General features: G+C 40.2%; 1 protein-coding gene across 3 annotated transcripts in view; it reads right to left on the bottom strand.

Moving 5' to 3' along the window:
• The window catches only part of CCDC141 (coiled-coil domain containing 141), a 187,236-nt gene that overhangs the window by 58,219 nt on the left and 106,568 nt on the right, over positions 1–22,449 (bottom strand). For all 3 annotated transcript variants that reach the window (XM_003791474.3, XM_023514171.1, XM_023514172.1), the window contains exons 9-10: positions 16,399–16,571; positions 1,406–1,547 (exon numbers count right to left, since the gene is read on the bottom strand). In XM_003791474.3, the coding sequence (XP_003791522.1) occupies positions 1,406–1,547; positions 16,399–16,571 (315 nt within the window). The remainder of the gene's footprint in view (positions 1–1,405; positions 1,548–16,398; positions 16,572–22,449) is intronic.

Genomic DNA, 22,449 nt, shown 5'->3' with positions numbered 1-22,449 from the left:
ATGTCTTTCTTTTTTTAAATATCAGATTGATATAAGGGGACAATTAGGTTGCATTGTTTGCATTTGTTAGGTAAAGTCCAAGCTGTAGGTAAGCCCTTCACCCAGGAGGTGTGACATTTACCCCTATGTTGAGCCCCTTAGGTGAGAGGGAGCACATCACAGCTCCTCCTTCCTTCCCTCTGCCCCTCCTCCTCCCCTCCTTGAATGTAGTTTTCTCTCGTGTGGGTATGTGGTTGTTAGTCTACTGGTTTCTTCTTGGTATTGAGTACTTTGGATACATTTCCATTCCTGTGATACTCAGGAGGATGTTTTTCAAATTCAACTAGGTAAATACAAAAGATGTGAAGTCTCCATCTTTTTATGGCTGAATAGTATCCCATAGTATACATATACCATAGTTTATCCATTCATGAGTTGATAGGCACTTGGGTTATTTCTACATCTTGGTGATTGTGAAGTGAGCTATGATAAATACTCTAGTGCAAATGTCTTTACAGTGAAACAATTTTTTTCTTCTGGGTAGATACCTAGTAATGGGATTGCAGCATCAGATGGAAGGTCTACTTTTAGCTCTTGGAGGATTGTCCACACTTCTTTGGGGAAGCAATTTAAACAGCCATTGATAATTAATGTCCTCTCTAGTATAGTCTACTAATTCCACTCATGTAAGTTCAGGCACATCAGTCTACTGTGTTAAATGCAAACATTACTGAAAAAGTGAGAGCCAGCTTCAGCAGCAGGGCTCAGCATTAATGTCATTGAGATATTACTAATTTTTGTTATATATCCCAACTATAGATAAGCAACTTTTTATTTAGTGGCATCATGAGGTTCCTAGGTTTTATTCCCCTTTGTAAAAAAGAGAGGAACTTCTCTGATATCAGGCCAGCTTATGGACTCTGCACAGAGAATTTTCACGTGTATGCTTTTATGCAGAATGACTGTCCTCCTGCATTGGTCTCTAGCTCAAGAAAGTATAATAATGGCAATTTATTACTCGGAAAAACACAAAATCATGTTTTTGCTATCTATTTGCAGTCTTCCTATTATATAGTACCATGCCAATCAAAACTTGTGCATATTGAAACTACACCCAGAACCACCCAATGTGTACACAGTTCTGTTGACACAGTACTGTGTAAAGTGTGAACTACTTTTATGTCTACACATGTTCAGGCCTCAGGGCGCATATAGGATTAGTTATCGAGCTTCAGCAAGCTGGGGCATGGACAGTTGGTGCGTAATAGTGAATTACAACTATTTGGTTCAATGTGGGAGTTATCGTTGGAACACAAGAGAAGCCTAAGGTGATGCACCCCCTCCCCCCACCATGGCCACATACTGCAATTGCCATACCATCTATTATCCTCAAAGCAGAAGTTTAAGTTTCACTCTGGAAAACTACCTTCCTTAGGCAACCCTCCACGGAGGCTGTCAATTGTTGTCTCTTAAGAGCAAACTCCTTGTGCGCTGAACACTGCTGAGTCAGATGATCCACTCTGCTCTTAATGCATCCCACCATCTCAAGGACACCGGCCACCCTGGAGCTGAGTAGAGCAAGTCAGTTGTTAGTTCCCATTATCCCAATGTAGAAGCCCCAAGAACAAGGGACTTTTGAAAACAGTTCTGCTTTCGTATTAGGTAGGAGTTGGTGCAAGTTATCAGTTGCAGGACAATAGAAGTTAAGTAGCTGGTCATCCAGGTACAGCAGAGAGCAAAGCCAAATTACGTGCCTTTGTTTCATCAGTCAGTCCTGAGGGAAAAGATGAGCTACAGGTTTTTATGACAAGGTCTAATCTTTCTTTCTAAAGGTTTACTTCCTAATATTTTACTAAGATATCTTGAGAACCTCATGGCAAAAGGCATAGTATGTTTGCCAAGAGTTTTCCTGAGGGTGTTATTTAAAAGCTTCATTTATCTAAAGATGCTCTTTGAATAGAAATGTGGATCAGCCAATTAACAAAGCATTTACTAATCCAGCAGGGTGAGATATTTATGTAACACTAAGGTCCTTGTTCTCTGTGATTATGAATGCTCAAGGCTGTATTCATTAGAGGAAAACCAAGTTATCATCAACAATTTGGAATCAAATATACTTGTTCGTAAAAAGAAACCAAGTCTCACATTATCATTTCTTACCTGTGCTGGCCTCAGGAGAATAAAAAAACTGGATAGGGAGGTCATAAAAGGAAAATGCCTTTATAACAAAGAATGAACTTTGAGTTGGACCCTTTTTGCTCTAGTCTAAAGATATCTTAACAAATTTCCTAACCAGTGGTAAGTGAACAGGCTAGAATTGCAGGACATTGAGAGAACATTGTTGATGGGATGAACACTTTGAAATTTTTCAGCTCATCCCTCAGACACAGCCTATCCTACTCTGTAAGAAGTGAGTATCTTTCATTTCCTCTCCATCATTTCCTCCACATACTGTACTAATAAAGATTAACATGATAGCTCTTAAATTTAATTACCCAGAGTTAAAGAAGATCTTGGAACGAAGTACAGATTTTAGTAATTTTACCTCAAATAATTAATTTATGACTCTGTAAAAATGAATTTAATTAGTAATGAAATGAGGGCAAGATCCCACATGGCTGAGAGGTAATGTCATCTCCCTGGAATGGCAATGAGGCTGCTGAAGGGGTGAGAAACACTCAGGTGTGTCCTGGGGGAACCACAGGAGTCCCAGCTAAATTTAATTGGGGGAAAATATGAACCGCTATGAGAAATCTTATTCCTGACACATAATGTTCCACTGATGTTGCCTTTAAAACAATTAATTTTGCATTTCCATACTCAGAGATAGTGAAGAGTATAATCGAGACATCAGGAAGTCTTTCTCATGGATCATTGAGAAATAATTCTTAGTAATACTTAAATCTACAAATTCTATAAAAGCATTGTATTGGTAATACTAATTGTATTTTGACTAAATTTTAGACTTTCACATATTATGTGCTAAAAAGCTGCTTAAAAGCTCAGTTAAAGCAGGCACAGTGGCTCACACCTTGGGAGATCAGGGCGAGAGGATTGCTTGACGTCAGGAGTTCAAGACAAGCCTGGGAAAGAGTGAGACTCTGTCTCTACTAAAAATAGAAAAATTAGTCAGGCCTGGTATCAAATGCCTGTAGTAGTCCTAGCTACGTGGGAGGCTGAGGCAGGAAAATCTCTTGAGTTCCAAAGTTGGAGGTTGTAGTAAGCTGTGATGACCCAGTACACTCTAGCCAGGGCAATAGAATGTGACCCTGTCTCGGGGGGTGGGGGGGTTGGTGCAAAAACCACACTAGTATTCTTAATGCTTAAGCTAGGGCCTTTAGTAGAAAACAAAAAAAGAAGCAATAAAAGCCTAGCTGTCCTATATACTACAGATTCCAAGTTTTTGGCTGAATATGGAAATCTGGAATGTGAAAGATAATTCGTATATGTGGCCCTTTGGAAAGAAGGTATAGAGAATAAACTTGAGAAAGGAAAGGGAAAACGATATGGAAAAGAAATATAGCTGAAAATAGCAGAAAATTCCATGGCTAAAGTAAGGGGAATTTGGAAATGATGAATAAAATTCTGAAAGTAAAATTTGACAAAGAAAAATTTTGAGATGAAAGATGTTACTCACACCTCAAACTGCCTTGTGTGGTCTCACCCAGAATGCCTTCTGCATCCATTGCAGTCAGGGGCTACTTTACTAACCAAATGTAGACTGGGGCCCTCCCTTGTCCCAAGAAAGTATAGTTGGGAGGGGAATATAAATTTTGAGCAAGCTGCTCTCTAGGGGAAACTAGTCCTTAATAACCAGTTCCAGCCAATCCTCTTGGTTCCTGCTGACACTGCTTTTTTTTTTTTTTTTTTTTTTGAGGCAGAGCCTCAAGCTGTCACCCTGGGCAGAGTGCCGTAGCATTACAGCTCACAGCAACCTCCAACTCCTGGGCTCAAGCGAGTCTCCTGCCTCCGCCTCCCAAGTAGCTGGGACTACAGGCGCCCGCCACAACGCCCGGCTATTTTTTGGTTGCAGCCGTCATTGTTGTTTGGCGGGTCCAGGCTGAGAATTCGAACCCGCCACCTTAGGTGTACGTGGCTGGCGCCTTAGCCGGTTGAGCTATAGGCGCCGAGCCGACACTGCTTTCTTTATTCCTTGATCTTTAAAAAAACGGCTGTCAGGCAGCTGCTTGGGCTTAGCCATAAATTCCAGCCATGATGAAACAGGTACCAGCACTCAGACCATCTCTGTGCCTCTGACCTGAACTTGCTCTATCATCCCCACTCCCTCCCAGATTTCCTGCTTGAATCTCCATTCTGGTCTGTGACATATGACAAGCGGTAGGGGGTATTTTTTCCCTCTAAAATTTCACTCTCCCTTGAGTTGCTGTTGTTAGCTTTCCTAGACACAGGGTTGGCCTGGCTGATGTGCTCTATTGAAATTGGCAGGCTTCTCTAGGTAATGTAAGGCCTGCTGCAGTTTACAAAGTGGCCACTAGAGGGGCATGGTCACTTGTTCAAATTACTATATGTCTTCAGGGTCCCTCCAGCACAGAAAGCAGAAAAAAGGGAAACAGAATATTCTCTCCATAAACATATAGCTTTTTAGCAAAGTACCATTCTAATTTAGATGAATTGCAACCAACCAAATAGGATTTGTTCTTGTTTTTCAGTGACCTAGGAGATTTGGGCTCATTTTGTGGTGATTTGTGCCTTGTCAAATGTATCTATTGCATTGTAAGCTCTTTAAGGGAAATGGATGATGTCCTATTCATTCTTATATCCTTTGCAGCCCGGAACACATAGCCTTATAAGTAGTAGGAGATTGATGCACATTTTCAAATTAAATAAAGTCTGTCTAATTAACATTGGAGGGCAAAGAACACAGAAAGATTTAAAGATTAAGAAAAACAAGGATGGGAATGGCTACATCAGCACTGCAGAGCTGCCTCAGGTAATGACTAACCTAGGGGAAAAGCGGACGGATGAGGAAGTGGATGAGATGATCAGACAGGCTGACATCGATGGAGACGGCCAGGTCAATTATGAAGAGTTTGTACAGATGATAACTGCAAAGTGAAGGCCACCAGGCAGCTGGTGATGCCTGTTCTCTTGATCTCTCTCTTCTCGCACGCTCACTCTCTCTTCAACACTCCCCTGCGCACCCCGGTTCTAGCAAACACTAATTGATTGACTGAGAATCTGATAAAGCAACAAAAGATTTGTGCCAAAAAGAAGAAAAAAGAAGAAGGAAGGAAGGAAGGAAGGAAGGAAGGAAGGAAGGAAGGAAGGAAGGAAGAAAGAAAAGGGCAGTGCCTGTGGCTCGAAGGAGTAGGGCCCCAGACTCATACGCTGGAGGTGGCAGGTTCAAACCCAGCCCTGGCCAAAAACTGAAAAAAAAAAAAATTGTGCAATATGTTCATAACGATGGTTGTGGTTCCTACAAAGTGCCTCGTTTACCTTTAAATACTGTTGCTGTGTCATGCATGCAGATGGAAGGGGTGGAACTGGAACTGTGCACTCAAGTGGGGGCTTTAATTGTAGTGTTTGGCAGAGTTGCCTTCTACCTGCCAGTTCAAAAGTTCCATCTGTTTTCATATAGAGTATATATACTAAAAATTTCAGTCTGTTCAACAGCCTTACTCTGATTCAGCCCCTTCAGATACTCTTGTGCTGTGCAGCAGTGGCTCTGTGTGTAAATGCTATGCACTGAGAATACACAAAAATCCCAGTATGATGTGTACAAGATAATGCCTCATATCAATCAGGTATCCATTTATTATTGTGTTAACAACCCTTTATCTCTTAGTGTTATAAACTCCACTTAAAACTGATTAAAGTCTCATTCTTGTAAAAAAAAAAAAAAAGAAAGAAAGAAAAACATATACATGGTCACCATATTTAAAATGTGATTGTAATAGTGTCTAACGGTTTTTGAACAAGGATGACTTTACACTTTTGGCCACTCACAGAAGTTCTGGGCTATCCAGAGATTGCCCACTTTCCTGGTGGTATGCTTTAGCATCTATAGTTAGGTTAAACCAAGCTGATCCCAGAGTTTGGTTCTGCTGACACCTCCCTCCTCTGCTTACAGCCTGAGGGGTGGGCTGATTTGCTTTGCTACACTGTGTATCATTGCCTGGCTAGTGTGTGCCCACTACACTTGTGACTTAGACCCTTTCTGGGTAAGCCAAGCTCCCACTCACATTAGTTGCCCTAGGTTGTTCCTATTTCCCTCACTCTATATCTTTGACTAGGTGACCCCCATCTGGCTGGGCAGTAAGCACTCCCCTTTCTTTTTTCCCAACTGAAGTGTGTCCGCCACACTCCTGCTCTCAGACTGCTCCTGTCCTTTCCTATTCCTTCTTAGTGAAACCCTAATCTGCAGGTCACATCCAGCCCTGATCCTACTGATGTCACTTTACAGATGATTTCAGGCTCTGCTTCTGAACATGCTACAACATTTAAATACATGTACAGCATGCATATTGACGAATTTCCTCAGCACCGTCACAGCAGGTAGTACGATCAAAGGAAAGCTATCACCCCACTCTTTGCCAGTAATTCTTACACAAACCGAAAATCAATTAATAGCCATTTCATCCACCACACAAGAACGAGTCCTGTTCTTCACAGCCATAGGAAATTAAAGAGGAGACAAGAACTGATGGTAACAGCAACTGGGTGAAACCAAAGCCTAGTGCCCTGTCCTTTTGTTCTGATTCTGAAGCAGCACTGTTCACTCACAGCCTGACTGGGTGGGAGAGGACTAATGATGGGATAGATGTGCAGCTCTCACAATCTGTAGCTCCACTTTGCATTGGAAACATTGACTGACCTTTGGGCTTTATCAGTAAGAATGGATTAGTCGATGCCTGTGTGTGAGCACGTGGTACATCCTTTATTCCTGAGGTGGACTTGACTTTTCCAGGCATCACAGATACTCAGAAAGCACAGACTCTGAAGGCTTCTTCAGGCATTTGTTAGAAACTCCATACCAGAAACATTTTCCCCTTAATCATTGAGCCAACAGAGGGGAGGGAAGGAGGAACAAATGATTGCTTTTTTTTCTTTTCTTCAAGGAGCAGAGACATATTGACTTCTGGTTCAAGAATAGAATGTTCTATTTCCTGTATGGAAGCAATTGCTCTGTCTGTGTTTGCTGCAAATCAGTCTGGGGGAGGGGAGCAAATCCCAATGTCAATGTGTTCTAACGATTCTTTTCCGAGAATGGCAAGTTGCTTTCAAACCTTTCATAAATTACTATTGGCAGCCCATCTGGATTAGAAGCAGAACCAGATGGTAAGTAGTCGACAGACTATTCTATCTCATCAGAAGGGATCAGCTGACTGTGTTTTTCATTTTGAATGAAAAAAACAAAGAATCTTCCTTATCTTTTTAGCTCACTGCTCCTTCTCACAGGAACCCCAGCAGTGTCTTTCCATGTGTACGATTGTCTTTATTTTGGAGGAAACAACTGCTGCTTGCTAGTTTTCATCTCTACTTTGAAAAAGTGACATTGATACCGTAGAAGTGAAATGCATGTTTTTACAATAAAATTTTTCTGAAATAAGTCATTTATTTTGAGAATCTCTCCCCACCAAATGAATGTCATGGTGCACACAAACTCACACATCTTTTATTTATACATTTTGATGGGGAACATAGAACAGTGAGTGGTGCTGATGCTACAGAGCTCCTGGGCTCTGGGCCGGAGGTGTTTAGAGAGGGCCAGAAGTTCAGTGCCTCTGAGGCCAGAGAGACCAACATCCTTGTCCTGTGTGAAGGGTAGTATAACTAGGATTCTACCTGACATAGTGGGATGGGATTCCTCCTCCTCGTAAAAGCAGGTTGGGAAATACTGCAGCCAATTGCTCCTGAGGCTGTAAAGTCAGATACAACAGGGCAGTCAGGAACCAGAGCAAACTCTCTCCTGGCTTCCTGATTGCACCTCTCAGAACTGCAGTATCTCCATGGGAGCTTCTGACCCCAGTCAAACAAATAGAAGACTGATTCCGGACTGGGAGCCTTGTGAGTCTAGGTGGAAATCATTGCAAAGCTCTTAAGCAGGAAAGAACAAAGAGAAGGAAACAACCAAAGCAAAGCCAAGAATGCACCTCTCCCACTCTAAATGAGAGTACCCAAATTTCAAAACACATGAGGAAAAGCACATCTCGGCAATTAAGAGATCACTGTGCTCTTGCTGAAATGAAGGCAAGTGGAGTCATCTGAAAATGACTTTGAAATAAACATGTCTGAGATCATGAGAGAGATAAAGGGAATTCAACAGCCAATCAGAACAGAAGAAGGAACTTTGGAACAAAAAATCAGAAATAAAACAAACAAAGGGAAAATTATCAAAATAGAAAATTAGCCTGAGGGCTCAGTGAGAAGGTGACACAAAGGATTAAAAAAGTACAAATATGAGAGACGGACTGAGAGGTGCCAGTATTCTTCCCTTAAAAGGTATAAGGAAAGTGGAGAAAGGGAATAGCAGGAAAGCATCCTTTATTTATTTATTTACTTATGGACATAGTTTCACTTTGTCATGCTCGGTAGAGTATTGTGGCGTCACAGCTCACAACAACCTCAAACTCTTGGGCTCAAGTGATTCTCTTGTCTCAGCCTCCTGAGTAGACTACAGGGAGTACAGGCACCTGTCACAATATCCAGCTATTTTTTTTTTTTCTTTTTAGAGACAGGGCTCACTCTTGCTCAGACTGATCTTGAACTTATGAGTTCGAGCATTCCACCTGCCTCTGCCTCCCAGAGTGCTAGGATTACAGATGTGGGCCATCATGCCCAGCCAGAGAAAAGCATTATTTAAAATAATTGCTAAAATTTTTCATGATTTATAACATGAAGTACTCAGATGAAAAGGGCATATCAGGAGCTAAATAGATGAATACACTCATTTGAGATTATTTGGGAAATATAAAACTACATCTTAATGTATTTCCTTCCCAAAAAGTTTTCTTTTTTTCAGTCCTTCCCCAAAGTTAGCATTCTGTCATATTTATAATTTGGGTCCCACTTGTACCCACTTGACATTGAGAAGATATTCTCTGTCATGAAATATTCTTTGAAAAAATCCTTTTCACATGTACTTAAGATATTCCATTATGTACTCTCCCTGAAACTATTACAACATTTCTCTATTTTCTGGGAATATTTAGGCAGTTTTCAGGTTTGAACTATTATACATAGCACTGTGATGACCATCCTGTTCATACATACGTCTGCTCACATCTCTCCCTTTCTCTTTTCTGGGCTCTCTTCTCCCAAAACCCGTTAACCTGAGAGAACTCCTCAATCATCCTGCACAGACATATCTGCCTCATGAGTCATCCTCTTTCTCCGCAGGCTCTGCGTACCCAGATCTTTTTATTCTAGGGTCCTTGCTACTTCATAGCATTAGCATCATAAATGAATAAATTTATATTGGAATGATACAGATAGTCCGCAAGAACCTAGTGTAGTGACTCCTAGATTTAATGGCAAAGTGTGCACTTTTGGTACCTTCTATGCTAAGAGTTTCAGAGTGATAAAATTCTTAACAGTGTCAACAGGCCCAGATTGCAGTTATGACATTTACCCACCCTCTGAAAAGAACAGCTTAATATAGACATGAAAATATTTGTGAAGTGGCTGTGTTAAGACTATCCTAAAAACTCAACTTTGCACGTTCCTAAATTCCACTGACATTTAGCATTTAAATGCATCGTTGAACTCTTTTAAAACCAGTTATTTTTAAGTTGTTCAATGTTTGACACAGTTCTTATAACATGCAATTGTAGATGAATTTATTAGGCAAGTGAAATCTGTTTTGTTGGAAAATGGAGATTGTTTTTCACTTAGGATCTTTTAAAATATTTTCACTATAAGGCTTTCCTTAACATTTTGAATCAAGTCTACTAGTATGAAATACTAATGTAATACAGTAGTAAGGTTAAAGAAGGTAAAACAAGTTTCCTGAGTAGTTTTCAGCTCTCAAATGGATCTCATGGTCTGGATGAGGAGATGATACTGTCACAAGTGAACCAACTAAGGAATGAGTCAGCACAGCACAGGATGCAAAGTGAAGCTATGAGAGAGATCTGACAAACACAAAGGAATTTGAGGAAAGTATTCTATGGAGACTATTGATCTGTTCACCTTGGCTCGAGATGTAAAGCTTTCACCCATTCGAGCCTGTCAAACTCAACAACCATTCGTGGCCCTTTCACATCTCACCCCTTCCCTTGGCTTATCATGGTTCCAGAATTTAGGACGTGTTTTTCCCTTCTGTGAATAAGAGACCCCAACACCCACTGTGCTCACAGTCACTCAGGCCTGGCACACACTTCCTAAAAGTGTAGCTCTCTGACTGGACAGTAGAGTGGTTCTGGAGATTCAGGCTGTTGGACTGTCCTTGAATCCTGGTGCTGGTAGGTCATGTGAGATGCTCATAAGTGCCCTCAATTTGTGAAATGAACTGAAAGGAAGAAAAACTTTACAAAGAAGATGGGACTTGATTTGAAACTAAAAGATAGATGGAGTATATTTTAAGTGCACCCAAATAAAAAGAAGAATCCACGTTCACTAAGTGACCAGGCTCCTTGTTACTGATTTAAGTTCAATGAAAAGCATAGAAAGACAGAAAGCTGGCAACTGAACAAAGCGACTCAGGCTGGCATTCAAGTACTTGTCCACCTCTTCCTGCTGTGTGACAGGCCGTAGGGCAAGTCACTGAACTTCTCTGTGCCCCAGGTTTTTCATCTGCAGTCCAGAGATGTGGATAACAGCAGTACCATATCGTAGGAGGTAGTTTTAAGAGTTAAAATCATGAATGTAGCTGAAGCACACAAGGGTTTGCCATTACTGCTAACCCTTACCTCATTCTTTGGCCTTGCTGTATGTGCTCTTCTCAGCCACACTGTCCTTCTTGCTGTTCCTCTACCTGGTCCACTCCTCTGCCATCTGTGAGCATGGGAGTGTCTTCTCCTTAGAGAGTTCTTCCCTGACAACAACGTCTGAAACAGTTTCCTGTTCACAGTCATTCTATCCCATTTCACTTTTATATTTTTTCATAGCATTCATTGTTGAATAAGAGCATCTTATTGACTTGTTGGTGGACTATTTCTTACTACCAGAATAGTGTAAGCAGCGTGAGGACAGATACTTCACCATCATATGAGAAGCTTGGGAACATCTGATTTATAAAAGACACTTAATGAAGTGTCTAAAGTTTATTACCATCCAGGAAAATCAACTAAAGGAAGTAAAAGTAGCCAATGTACATTGTGGAAAAAGAAAGCAAAAATTTAATTAACTCCTGCTTTATTTCTTGTAAAATATGAAAATAAGAAGAATATACCTTTAAAAAGTGCTAAATGTTGGATCAAAACAAATACTAGCTTGGAGCCTGTAGCTCAGTGGCTGGGGCACTGGCCACATACGCCGGAGCTGGCAGGTTCGAACCCAGCCCAGGCCTGGTAAACAACAATGACAACTGCAACAACAACAACAAAAATAGCTGGTTGGGTGCCTGTAGTTCCAGCTACTTTGGAGGCTGAGGCAAAAGAATCACTTTACCCTAAGAGTTTGAGATTGCTATGAGATGTGATGCCACGGCACTCTACTGAGGGCAAGATAGGGAGACTCTGTCTCAAAAACAAGCAAGCAAACAAAAAACAGGTAATACTTAAAAGCTATCCTAAAGCAAAGTATTCATTAGCTGAAGTTTATAAGCTTAAATCCACCATACAGTAGAATGAAAATGGGGTACAGTCTTGTGCAGGGATAGAAATGGAATTAACTCTGAAGCAAGTTTATTTGTAAATTCTAAGTTAATTTTAGCAAACAGGAAAGGCAAACGAACATTTCACACGGCAGTCTTGTCTTGCCAGGGTTATGTATGTTTTTGAGTACATTGGGAAATGCATTCAGAAAAAAAAAGAGGTCTCTCGTTTTTGTCCCATTATGGAAAACTTGACTCTCACACCAAGTCCTGGACCCAGACTTCCAATCACCACAGCTTCCTGTGGCTTAATAAAGGCACAAATCTCTTTGGTCTTTCTTTAGACTCAGGGTGCAAAAGATAACTCCTGGGAAGAAAGGAGGAAGGGTGGCAGCCAGGGGGCTTCAACTTCACTGTAAGTCTAAGTTTGACCATTTCCATGGTTTGAAGACAGGTTGTTTGCACCACAGCTCACGTTGAACTTTGGCACCCGATGGCATGGTGTTGGGAAGTGGTGCCTTTAAGAGGTGATAGGCCATTAAGATGGAGTAAGGTCTTTCTAGGGAGACTGGATTAGTTATCTTGGGAATGGATCAGAGAATTATGAAGTGAGGTTGCCTCTCAAGTTTTGCCTTATTTATACACATATCTCCCTTCTGTTTTTTTGCCATGTTATGACAGCCTGATCTCCCCACCAGAAGCTGATGGAATATGGCCACCTAATTTTGGCCCTTCCAGCCTCCAGAATCATGAACTGAATAAATTTACTTTCTTTATAAATCACCCAGGCTCAGGTGTTCTGTTACTGCAACAGAAAATTGACTAGGATCCATTCTCATACACTATTACAGGTAACTTGCATTGTAACTAACTGCCAAGGAATGCACTGAAATGCCAAAAAAAAAAAAAAAAAAAAAAAAATCAGATAAAAAAGACTCTGAAATTTCTACCTGTCTCAAAACTAAATTAATCCTTTTATTACTATAACATAAGTGTCTATTTTCTTTATTTCAAATATAGCCTCCCCCATTAGTGAACATGACAACAATTTTGTGCAGCTGACTCTTTTGTCATCATTTGAAACAATCATGTGACTCTTAGTATTTTGTTTTTAAAGCTCTTTATATAGAAAGTAAAAATGTTACCTATTATAGGGAACTTTTGCATTATAACCAATTGCAAAAGAATGCACTGAAATGCCTTTAAAATTAAAGTATACTTAAGTTATGTGACAGATATACCCTAAAAACATAAAAATGCAGCACATGAGAACATTCCAGTTAGTGCAGGTAGCCCAGTAAGATGATAATACTATATTTTCACTGTACCTTTTTTCTGCTTAGATACATTTCATTACACACTATCATTATTACAACTGCCTACAGTATTCAGTACCATAATGCTGTACAGGCTTGTAGCCTAGAAGCTATAGGTCATATCACACAGGCAGGTGTATAGTAGTCTATACCATCGAGGTTTGGGGAAGCACACTCTGGGTGTTTGCACAATAACCCGATCACCTAATGGCATGTTTTTTGGAATATTTCCCAGTCATTCCACAACGTATGACTGTAATTATTTACTGGGTACTCTCTATATGCCAAGAGTAGTCCTAGCTCATTCAATTAAAAAAACTCTACGAAATGTGTATCTGCATTTCACAGAGAGGAAATTGAGGTCCACAGAAATTAAGCTGGAAAGTCATGACACTATTTTAGCTCTCAGAATGTATGAAAAAAACTCTGTTGACACTAAGTTTTAAGTGTCCTATTCATGCCAGTTTTCAACATACAGTACTAGGAACCTTAGTGTCTTGTATCCTAGTAGTGTCGATGGCATTCAGAAGCCAGTGGCATGCTCAACTTTGTTCTGTGGAAATTCACATTTATTTCCATTCCATTCTAAGCTCCAGCAGTGGCTGCAACTAGAAGTCTTCTTCTTAGGTTCTGATCCTTTCTTATGAAGGTGACTCAGGTCACCGAGTCAGATGAATCATTAGATGAGGAAGGAAATCAAGTCCCAAACAGAATGCATGTGATCAAGGTCAGCAGCCATGTGTGGCTCTAGTTTGAAACGGAGATCCTAATGCATTTCAATTCAAATTTTAATAGATTTTTATTCTATAATACATATACTTTCTGAATCAAAAATGTTCTTTGCCAGGAAACAATTTCACTTTATCTTCATTTCCCCTGCAAAATGGAAATAGTATTGATTTATAAAATCTTATGAAATCTCAGGGAAACCAAGTACCTTAGAACTTCCAGGAAACTTTATATATCTAAGATGTTGACAGAAACCATACTGCTAATGCTTTTTAAAATCCATTCACCTAACCATTTATTTCAGGTTTTTTGAAATGGTCCCTAATTATTTTTCTTCCATTGAAACCCAGCCTGCATTCTGAGGAACAGGACTGTGAATGTTTCTTTTAAAGATAATATATGTGTAGAAATTAAGACTAGGAAGGAGAAAGGAAACAAAAAGAATGAAAGCAGCTAAGTAAATAAACATGGTTTATTTACAGAATGGTTAAAAACAGTCAATAAATTTTCAAAGATAGAATGTATATAAAATAAAAGCTTGAATGTATATAAAATAAAGAATATGGAATGTATATAAAAATAAAGTTTGCCTCCTACATTTCAGTTTTAAAAGTAAAGCATTACTGATTAGAGCAAACAGGATCAAATTTAGCAGCAAATTACTGTGACCACCTTTCTAACTCCAGGAGTTCAGCATCAAAACTGAAAAGGGAAACTTTTCGGTTTCTGACCAAGAAGCAGCTACTGGATTTACCTTCATGAACAACTAGAAAAACAGACAAATAAATGAAACAATGGTTTTCAGATATTGAACAACTTGTAGCACAGGACAGTGAACCTTAAAGAAGGAAAACAAAAGATGATTGCACCAGCTTCCTTCCTGGGAGGTGGTTTCCAGACCAAAACTCAGAGACATGGAACCTGAATAGAGCCCAGAGGGAGTTCTTGCTGAGTTGGGAAGACAGGGATCATACTTTGGGGGCAGTCAAGGCACCTGGAACATGTGGGGCAGGGCACCAGATAGAAAGGAGCCGGGCACACAGAACTCCAGAGCTCTCGGGAGGTGTCCTTGGCTGCAATCTGATCTCCCCACATGCGAAAGAAAGCTTCCTCAAGCCAGAAAACACGAGACAAAGAGTAGCCTGACCAGACAAATAACATCTGCCTGTGCTTTGAGCTCTGTCTGCTAAACTGAGATCAGACCATTTCCTAGTTACATATATAAGTGGAAACTCCATCACTTAATCCAGGCAACGTATGTCTCAGATCGATGTCCAACATGTACCCTGAATCCTGACACAATAAGTGCCTATTCCACCCCATAGGTATCTTTTGCATGGCTCCAGATGTCTATGCATTCTGGGAAAACTGACCTTTAGTGCGCAAGGGAAGACAGCCCCTGCACCCATCCTCTGGACCCATATGAGGACACATTGAAACCTCCGAAGCCTAACAAACACCATTTTGGGGGCATGATTGTGGCTCCAAGTTAAGTAAAATTGATGCATGCCTCAGAGGTAAGTAAAGAAACTTAGTAGCTGCAGTTGTTCTTGTTAGTTTTTCAAAGGGGAGAACTATTTGTCCTCATACCCTCAACCTTTTGGCTCTTGTTGGAAGACCTTGGATTATTTCTAATCTTAGTTGTGCATGGTCCCGTAGCAACAACCATCACAGCCCTGGATCTTTTTCCACATTCAGGCTGTCTTTTGGAAAGAACATTCCCCAAACCCAAACTTACCAAATCAACACTTTTAAACACATAAACAGAGCAAAACAAGAGTTAAAACAGAAATAAAATGATTTTTCTATAGTCCACCTATTTTATTGTTCTTTAATTGAACGTGTTTGAGTTTCAAGGAAATTGTAGATATGGAAGATAAAAAGCTGGATCTAACTGATTTTTAAAATCTTTTTTGTCTCTCTGTCAAAATGTAAGCTCCGCTTTCATTTCTGTCTAGTCAACACGTACCCCATGACCTGCTCTGTCACCTCCCCTTTGCCTCCCAATCCCTGTTCTTTCTGGTACTGTCCCACTGCTTTCTCTCTCTGGTTCTCAGGTCCATCTCTTTCTTCATGCCCATTCAACCTAAGTTTATAATGATGCAGTTACTGAAAGTACTCATAAAAATGACCCTCCTAGCACACCGTCTATGACCATGGCATTTGGGCCCATACAGTTAGATTTAAATTATAATCTTTACTTGCTTGGTTTTGCTTGGTGAGCCACCAGGGTCATAAATGAAAGGAAATTCTGATTTTTTTTTTCCTAGAAAGGAATAAAGAGAAAGAATAGACTCAAGGCTCATGACCTAATGAGAAGACCATCCATGAAGATGCTAGGATATGAATAAGCCTTGGGAACCAAAGCTCTCTTTTGTATTACGTTTTGTCCATTCCCTATCCTCTCCTCAGAAATGTGTAAACAGAAAGCTCCGGCATCTTTAAGTCTTCGAGCTCAGACTAGGGCTTTCCTTTTGGATGAATAACACTGTGTTCAGAATCACTGGTGACCAAAATTCAATAGATCCCGTTAAACCATACCATAATGCAGCGAAACATCAGAAGCCAGGGGAAGAAAATCATGCAACTTATTTTTTAACAGGTTGTGGAAACTGTGAAAAATCTTGTTCCACTGAGGAAGAAACGGACTTTACTCACCTGCTGGAGTCCAGTTGGCTGATTAAGGTTTGTCCCTTTTGTAAAGCATCAGCTGTGCAGTCTTTAATTTCTCTGTGTAATTCCTCATGCCTCGCTGCCAAGATGCGTAGACTTAAACCCTCTGATTTAAGGAGCTTAAGGTAAGCTTCAACTCTTCCAAGTACATTAAATGCCTGCCAAAGAAAACATACTTTCAGTTTCTGCTTTTCTAGTTTAAAATCTACATCAGTGTGCACACAAAACACGAGCCATTAAACCAGGCCATCCAATTTATTAGTTTGATCAGAACTGAAAAACAATGTTAGTCTTAAAAAACAGCTGTAGAGTTTTCAGGCTCCACACGAGGAAACTGAGTGTAGCTTAGTTCAGCATCAATAAATGTCAACAACATAAAATTAAGTTTACACTGAGAATGTATCTACACAGCACAGTGATAACTGCATAGAATTTGGAGACTCTGTTCTTTTTTTTTTTTTTTTTGAACTTTTTTGCTGTATACACATAATAGATGAGCTATTTTAAGAATGTTGTGTAGTCTTTTATGACCTGAACCTCTCTGTAATATTCTTAAAAGGAAATTTCTCAATAAATTCCACTTTGAAACATTACACAAAAATAATCAAGAAATCACTAATGTGCTTTTCTCCCTTGCCTTTTCAAATATATGATCTTCAGCCTGCTCCAGCTGAGGCATCCATCTGTCCTCCCACAAGATTAGAATTTGGTTCCGAAGTAGTACAAAGAGTAAGACCAAGGTAATATTTAGCTTCTGACATGCAAAACAGGATTAGGCAGAAAAAGCATAGTCTTGCAGACCAAGATACTGTCTTGAGAGAAGATTTTTCTCCTTTATTTTAGTTTCTCCTTTATTAGCACATCCACAGCCCAGCCTGCCGGGTTAGGTTTGTAGAATTAACACGAGGTAGAGAGGAGCTATCCATTTGGCCGTGAAGGCCTAGCTGGGCATTAAAGAGCAGGAGTCTATTATACAAAAGCAATAAAAGAGGACTAATGATTATCATTATGATAAAACAATAGGTCTTATTATAGGTATAATAAATTATATGAGGCCATATATGGAAAAAGAGAGGAAGCAGAATGCAGTGGTCTTTGTAGGTCTCCTAATATCTCACTTCTGAACTTCAGCCTAGGGAGCAGATGGGTTAGTTAAAATGAAGAAAAGTTGAGGTGCAAGAGAACCCTTTTCAGGTTGCCCTTTAGCAGTACTAGAATCCCTCCAGCCCCGCCCAATGTTCCATTCTGATCTGGAGAAGAGTCCTATCACTGGCAGAAGAGTCCTAAACTTGGCAGTCCAGTGGGGGCTGGGAAGCCTCGCCTCCCTGGGTTGCTGAGTTGGAAGCTAGGGAGCCTGGCAGGAGCCAAGCAGAGCACAGTAGGAAGACCTCACAGAAGATTCTCAGGGAGAAGCCCAAACCGAGAGAAATGAGAGCAGATGGGCTCCTGAGTTCAAGGCCGCCAAGACCTGAGGGAGGACAGAGGAGCGAGACTGAGCTGGTGCTGAGGCAGCACAGTCCCCCCCACCCCAATGTAGAGGTGATGGTTAGAGAGGTGTGTGAGGGTGCTCAGGCCCTTTCTGCCTTAGGGAATGAGTTTTCATGGCAGATGTGGAACTGGACAAACTTGGAATTTACAAATGAAATCTCTTAAACACTGTCTTATTGCTTATATGTGTGTATTCTGTTCTCTTACCAATGTCCTCACATCTCCTAAGTTTGTTCTTTCTATTTCTCTAGGATATTTAAAACAAAAATCAGTCTTATTTATTTAGCAGCTGAGAGGCAGTAACAACAGTACAGCAAGTACAGTCTAATGAGACTGGCCTCTGCTTGCTTCTCTGGATGCTGCGTGCTGCACGGTTCTTAGTCAGCTGGTGTTACTGAATGCCGCTGAGTTCCAGGCCCAATGTCCTTAGCGGCCTTGGGAAGGAGCAAGAAATGATCCCCATTGAATAACTGGGAAAAGGGAGGTCCAGAGAGTTAAGTAAATTGCACGGTGACACTTGTACTAAGTGGTAGATTTGGAACTTGTACTCAGTTTGTTTGGTCCCGAGGCCCGAGCTCTTTAACCTTGGGCTATAGTGCCATGTGGCCAAGATTTCTGTGGGAAGCTGAAGAAAGGTTATTTCAGAGAAGGGTGTGATCTTGGGTAGAAAAGGTGGGATTTAAGAACTTACGTTTTGTAAATAAGTATCTGCTTTTTCTTCTCATAGGTGAGAAGAGATTCAGAGAAAGGGGGAGAAAGTTAAAGAAACTTTGAACTTGAAGAACTCTTCCTTATCTGATTGATTTTCTGTCCCTCAACGGAGCCAAATGAGGCGAGATGCTGATGTTAGAAAAGAAGGTGATTTGATGACTTTTTGACCTTTCATAACTCACTGAAACATCCCTTGGCAATAACCACTGTTTCTGGGATTTTGTTTTCTATTTTTAAATTTTTATTGCTTCTTTTGAATAAAGCAGAGTCTCTTATTAATTGAGGTTTAAAATCAATGCATCAAGCAGCAGTTCTCAACCTGTGGGTGGCGACCCCTTTGTAACAGTGAAAATACATCCTGCATTCAGATATTTACATTAGGATTCATAACAGCAGCAAAATCACAGTTATGAAGTAGCAACAAACACAATTTTATGGTTGGGGGTCACCACAACATGAGGAACTGTATTAAAGGGTCGCAGCATTGGGAGGCATTAGGAAGGTTGAGAACCACTGGCCTAAAGCAAAAATCTGTTGTAGTAAAAATTACCTTGAATCACTCTTCAAGTTTAAAACACATGAATTAGTACTTGTAGTAATACATATTCACATCTGGAATTGAAACCCCCCCCCCACCCCTAAAGAAAGGGAAAGTCCAGATGCAAACGTCAGGGTCTTATTTCCTTTCTTCCTTTTAGACAATTCGTAAGTTCTTAGTGTGAATGGGGAAAGGATGGCAAAATGCAAAGTGCTTTTGCTTGCCTACCTGTCTTAATATTAAGCCCTGACACTCTGAATGCAAGCCGTATTTGTTGTTTTGAGAATCAAAGAAGAAATATACATGAAAGTAACTAGGCATGATGGCAGACGCGTAGTAAGCACTCAGGAAATATTTGCTGGCTGCTATCTAAATCTCCAGTGACGGAGCACATCTTTAAACAGTCACTGAGAAGAGCGTGGCCACCTGCTGCCTGTCATTCATCCCACATGGGCCTTTCCTCTGTGGCCTGGCTGAGCAGCTGCCACTCTCATACCCTCAGGCACTGGGAGAATCTTTATTGGAGTCAGATGCTAACACCACAAGGTCATTAAATGCATGCGTGATATCACTGCACCTCTTTCTGGATGTTGAAATAGAAGCTTCGTTTCCTAATGGAATAAAAATTGATTGGAGGGCTGAACATTCACTAGTCAGAGGAGATGAGATAGCTTAGAATCAAAATATCCACATTTTCTTCCGGAGCTTTTGCTCAAAAATGATTAAAGTGTTAGGAAAATGTTTGCTGTATGTATCCACTTACTAGAACTACAGCAGCCGAAGGGAGGCTAGTGACTGTATACCTTCGTTCACTCGACGAACACGTATGTAAGTGAGGTGGGCCAGATGCTGTAAGAGAGCTTATTCCTTAACCTTAGTCCCAACTAAACCCTGATGGAAATAATCTGTAGACATAGAAATAAGTTAAACTTTTATACTTTTTTAAGAAGCCGCCTCTTTCAAGAAGATTATGACATCTGTGATTGTCTGAATTATATGTAAAATTCATTTCTCATATTCCCATGTAGAATTTGATGAGAAATCCACATGGCAATTCCAGAAATGATCTAAGTGTCATTCATTACACTCACTTAACCCTCAAACAAAGAACTGAGGGCTTTTCTCTTTATCTTATGCATAGAGAACCTGGTACACTGGATTCCCACCTGGAAAGAAGCTCCTGTTGCACACAGTACACCACAGGTTATTTCTGTCAACAAAAACACTGTTATCCCCCCATAAACTTCTTTGAAATTAATGTTTCCCCTTTAAGTTTTGTTTTTTTCCCCCTTTACATCCTCCTCTTTCTTCCAACTTAGAGTATACAGGTCAAATAAATCTTATTATGACTGGATTGGATAAAAAGGATATAGGCATGGGATAATATTTTATCCCTCTGGATTCTAGTTTTTCTTGACTATTTTACATGGTATTACTCAGTTTTTAGGCAGATAAGGAGGAGATGAATCAGCTCTTTTTGGCCCTGTTTTGAAAACACTAATAGTCGCTTGGTTCTTGTTCTTTTAGATGCTAATAAAGGCTTTTCCTTTTCCACTGGTTAAGTACAGGATCCAAGGCAGGCTGCACCAAACCAAGCAGAGATGGTATCCAGACATGCACATTTTATTCTTTTTAAAATATATGTGAAACTAATAGTTTAAGCAAGAACCATAAGTCACCCAGCATGATTCTTTTATCAGGCTGTTTTGCAAAGATGTTTAATAAGTAATATTATTTGCTTCTTGGTCAATTAACTTAAAGAGAAACAACACTAAACAGCAAAAATGAAAATTACAAGACCTTGAAAATTTCCTTTCCTAAATTTAGAGGCTAGAGAATGAGTTTGGTTGGAAACTACCAAGGCACAAAGTTCAACTCTGCTTTGAATTAGAGCACTGCATTCCACTACCTGTGGAGATTTGAATTTCCCCTAGGTTCAGAGTTCAGAAAGACCCCAAGCTTCAGTTTACTTTGCTAAATATCACTAGAGATAAATTATGGTAGCTCCCAGGCTGCAGAGCTGATTCTTTATTCCAGTCCCTCCCAAATCTGCCCATGCTGTCAAATTCCACGAAGGCCTGGGCACTAGGGTGCTGTGAATTTCAAGCTCCCGACATTTGCTGCTTCTTACAGCCTGTCAAAGGTTGTTTTTGCTGGACCCCAGAACTTCCTCCTTGTTCCAAGGGTGGATTAATGGTGTTAATGAGTGTTGTTTGCAGCCATTAGCTCCCAAGGCAGGTTTTGGCCTTAGAATATGAAAAGCTGAAAAACACTGAAAAAGGAGTTTAGGATTGAAAGTAGCTCGAATCTGAAGGATTTCATCAAGGAGAGGTTTATGTATTGATCGTCTCTTCCTTGTTCTTAGGCAAATACACCTTAGAAATGTAACTAGACCCATTAAGTAGTGCTTTAGGTGACTAGTTGCTGTTTATAATTTCTGATTTCTTTTATCTAAGTTGACCTAAATGATTTTAAGATGATCTTGGGAATGTTAACACGGGAAATATCCATCTTCCATATTAATATGGATTGTGCAAAGCATTTAGTTTTTCACTTATTCAAGAAATATTTATTGAAATTTATGGACCATGTACTCAACTATATACTGGGGGTATGAAAATGAACAAAAGCATTAAATCATTTAGAGTAGCTAGTGCAATATTAAATGCACACACAATGACAAAATAATATCTAGCATTTAGTGAGTGCTTAGCTATTCTATGAACTAGACATGCATTAACTTATTTAGAAAGCACAATGACCCTGTGAGGTACATATAGTTAGTGCACGTATTTTTATCTTACCAATACAATAGCCAGATGTACAGGGAAGTTAAGTAGCTGCCAAGGTCATAGAGCTAATAAATGTCTGAGATCAGATTCATACCTGGGCAGTCTGGTTCCAAAATGTACTGTTATTTTAGCCAAATGTCATGCTAGCCAACATTTCTAAATTTTCATTTAATATCCTACAATTCCATTTATTTTACATTTCAACTCTACCCTAAAAAGACTTTGTACAATTTATCACCAATTATAAGAAATTTTATTATTGGCTCGGTGTCCATAGCACAGTGGTTACAGCACTGGCCACATGCACCAAGGATGGTGGGGTTTGAACCCTGCCTGGGCCACCTAAACAACAATGACAACTGCAACAACAACAACAACAAAAAGCTGGGCATTGTGGCAGGCGCCTATAGTTCCAGCTACTTGGGAGGCTGAAGCAAGAGAATTGCTTGAGCCCAAGAGTTTGAGGTTGCTGTGAGCTGTGACGCCATAGCACTCTACCAAGGGCGA

The sequence above is a fragment of the Otolemur garnettii genome, unplaced genomic scaffold (genome assembly GCF_000181295.1).
Source record: "Otolemur garnettii isolate 467f Iridium unplaced genomic scaffold, OtoGar3 scaffold00048, whole genome shotgun sequence".
Classification (NCBI taxonomy): domain Eukaryota; kingdom Metazoa; phylum Chordata; class Mammalia; order Primates; family Galagidae; genus Otolemur; species Otolemur garnettii.
The sequence above is the reverse complement of the archived record's forward strand: the minus strand, read 5'-3'. Positions and strand labels throughout refer to the sequence as shown.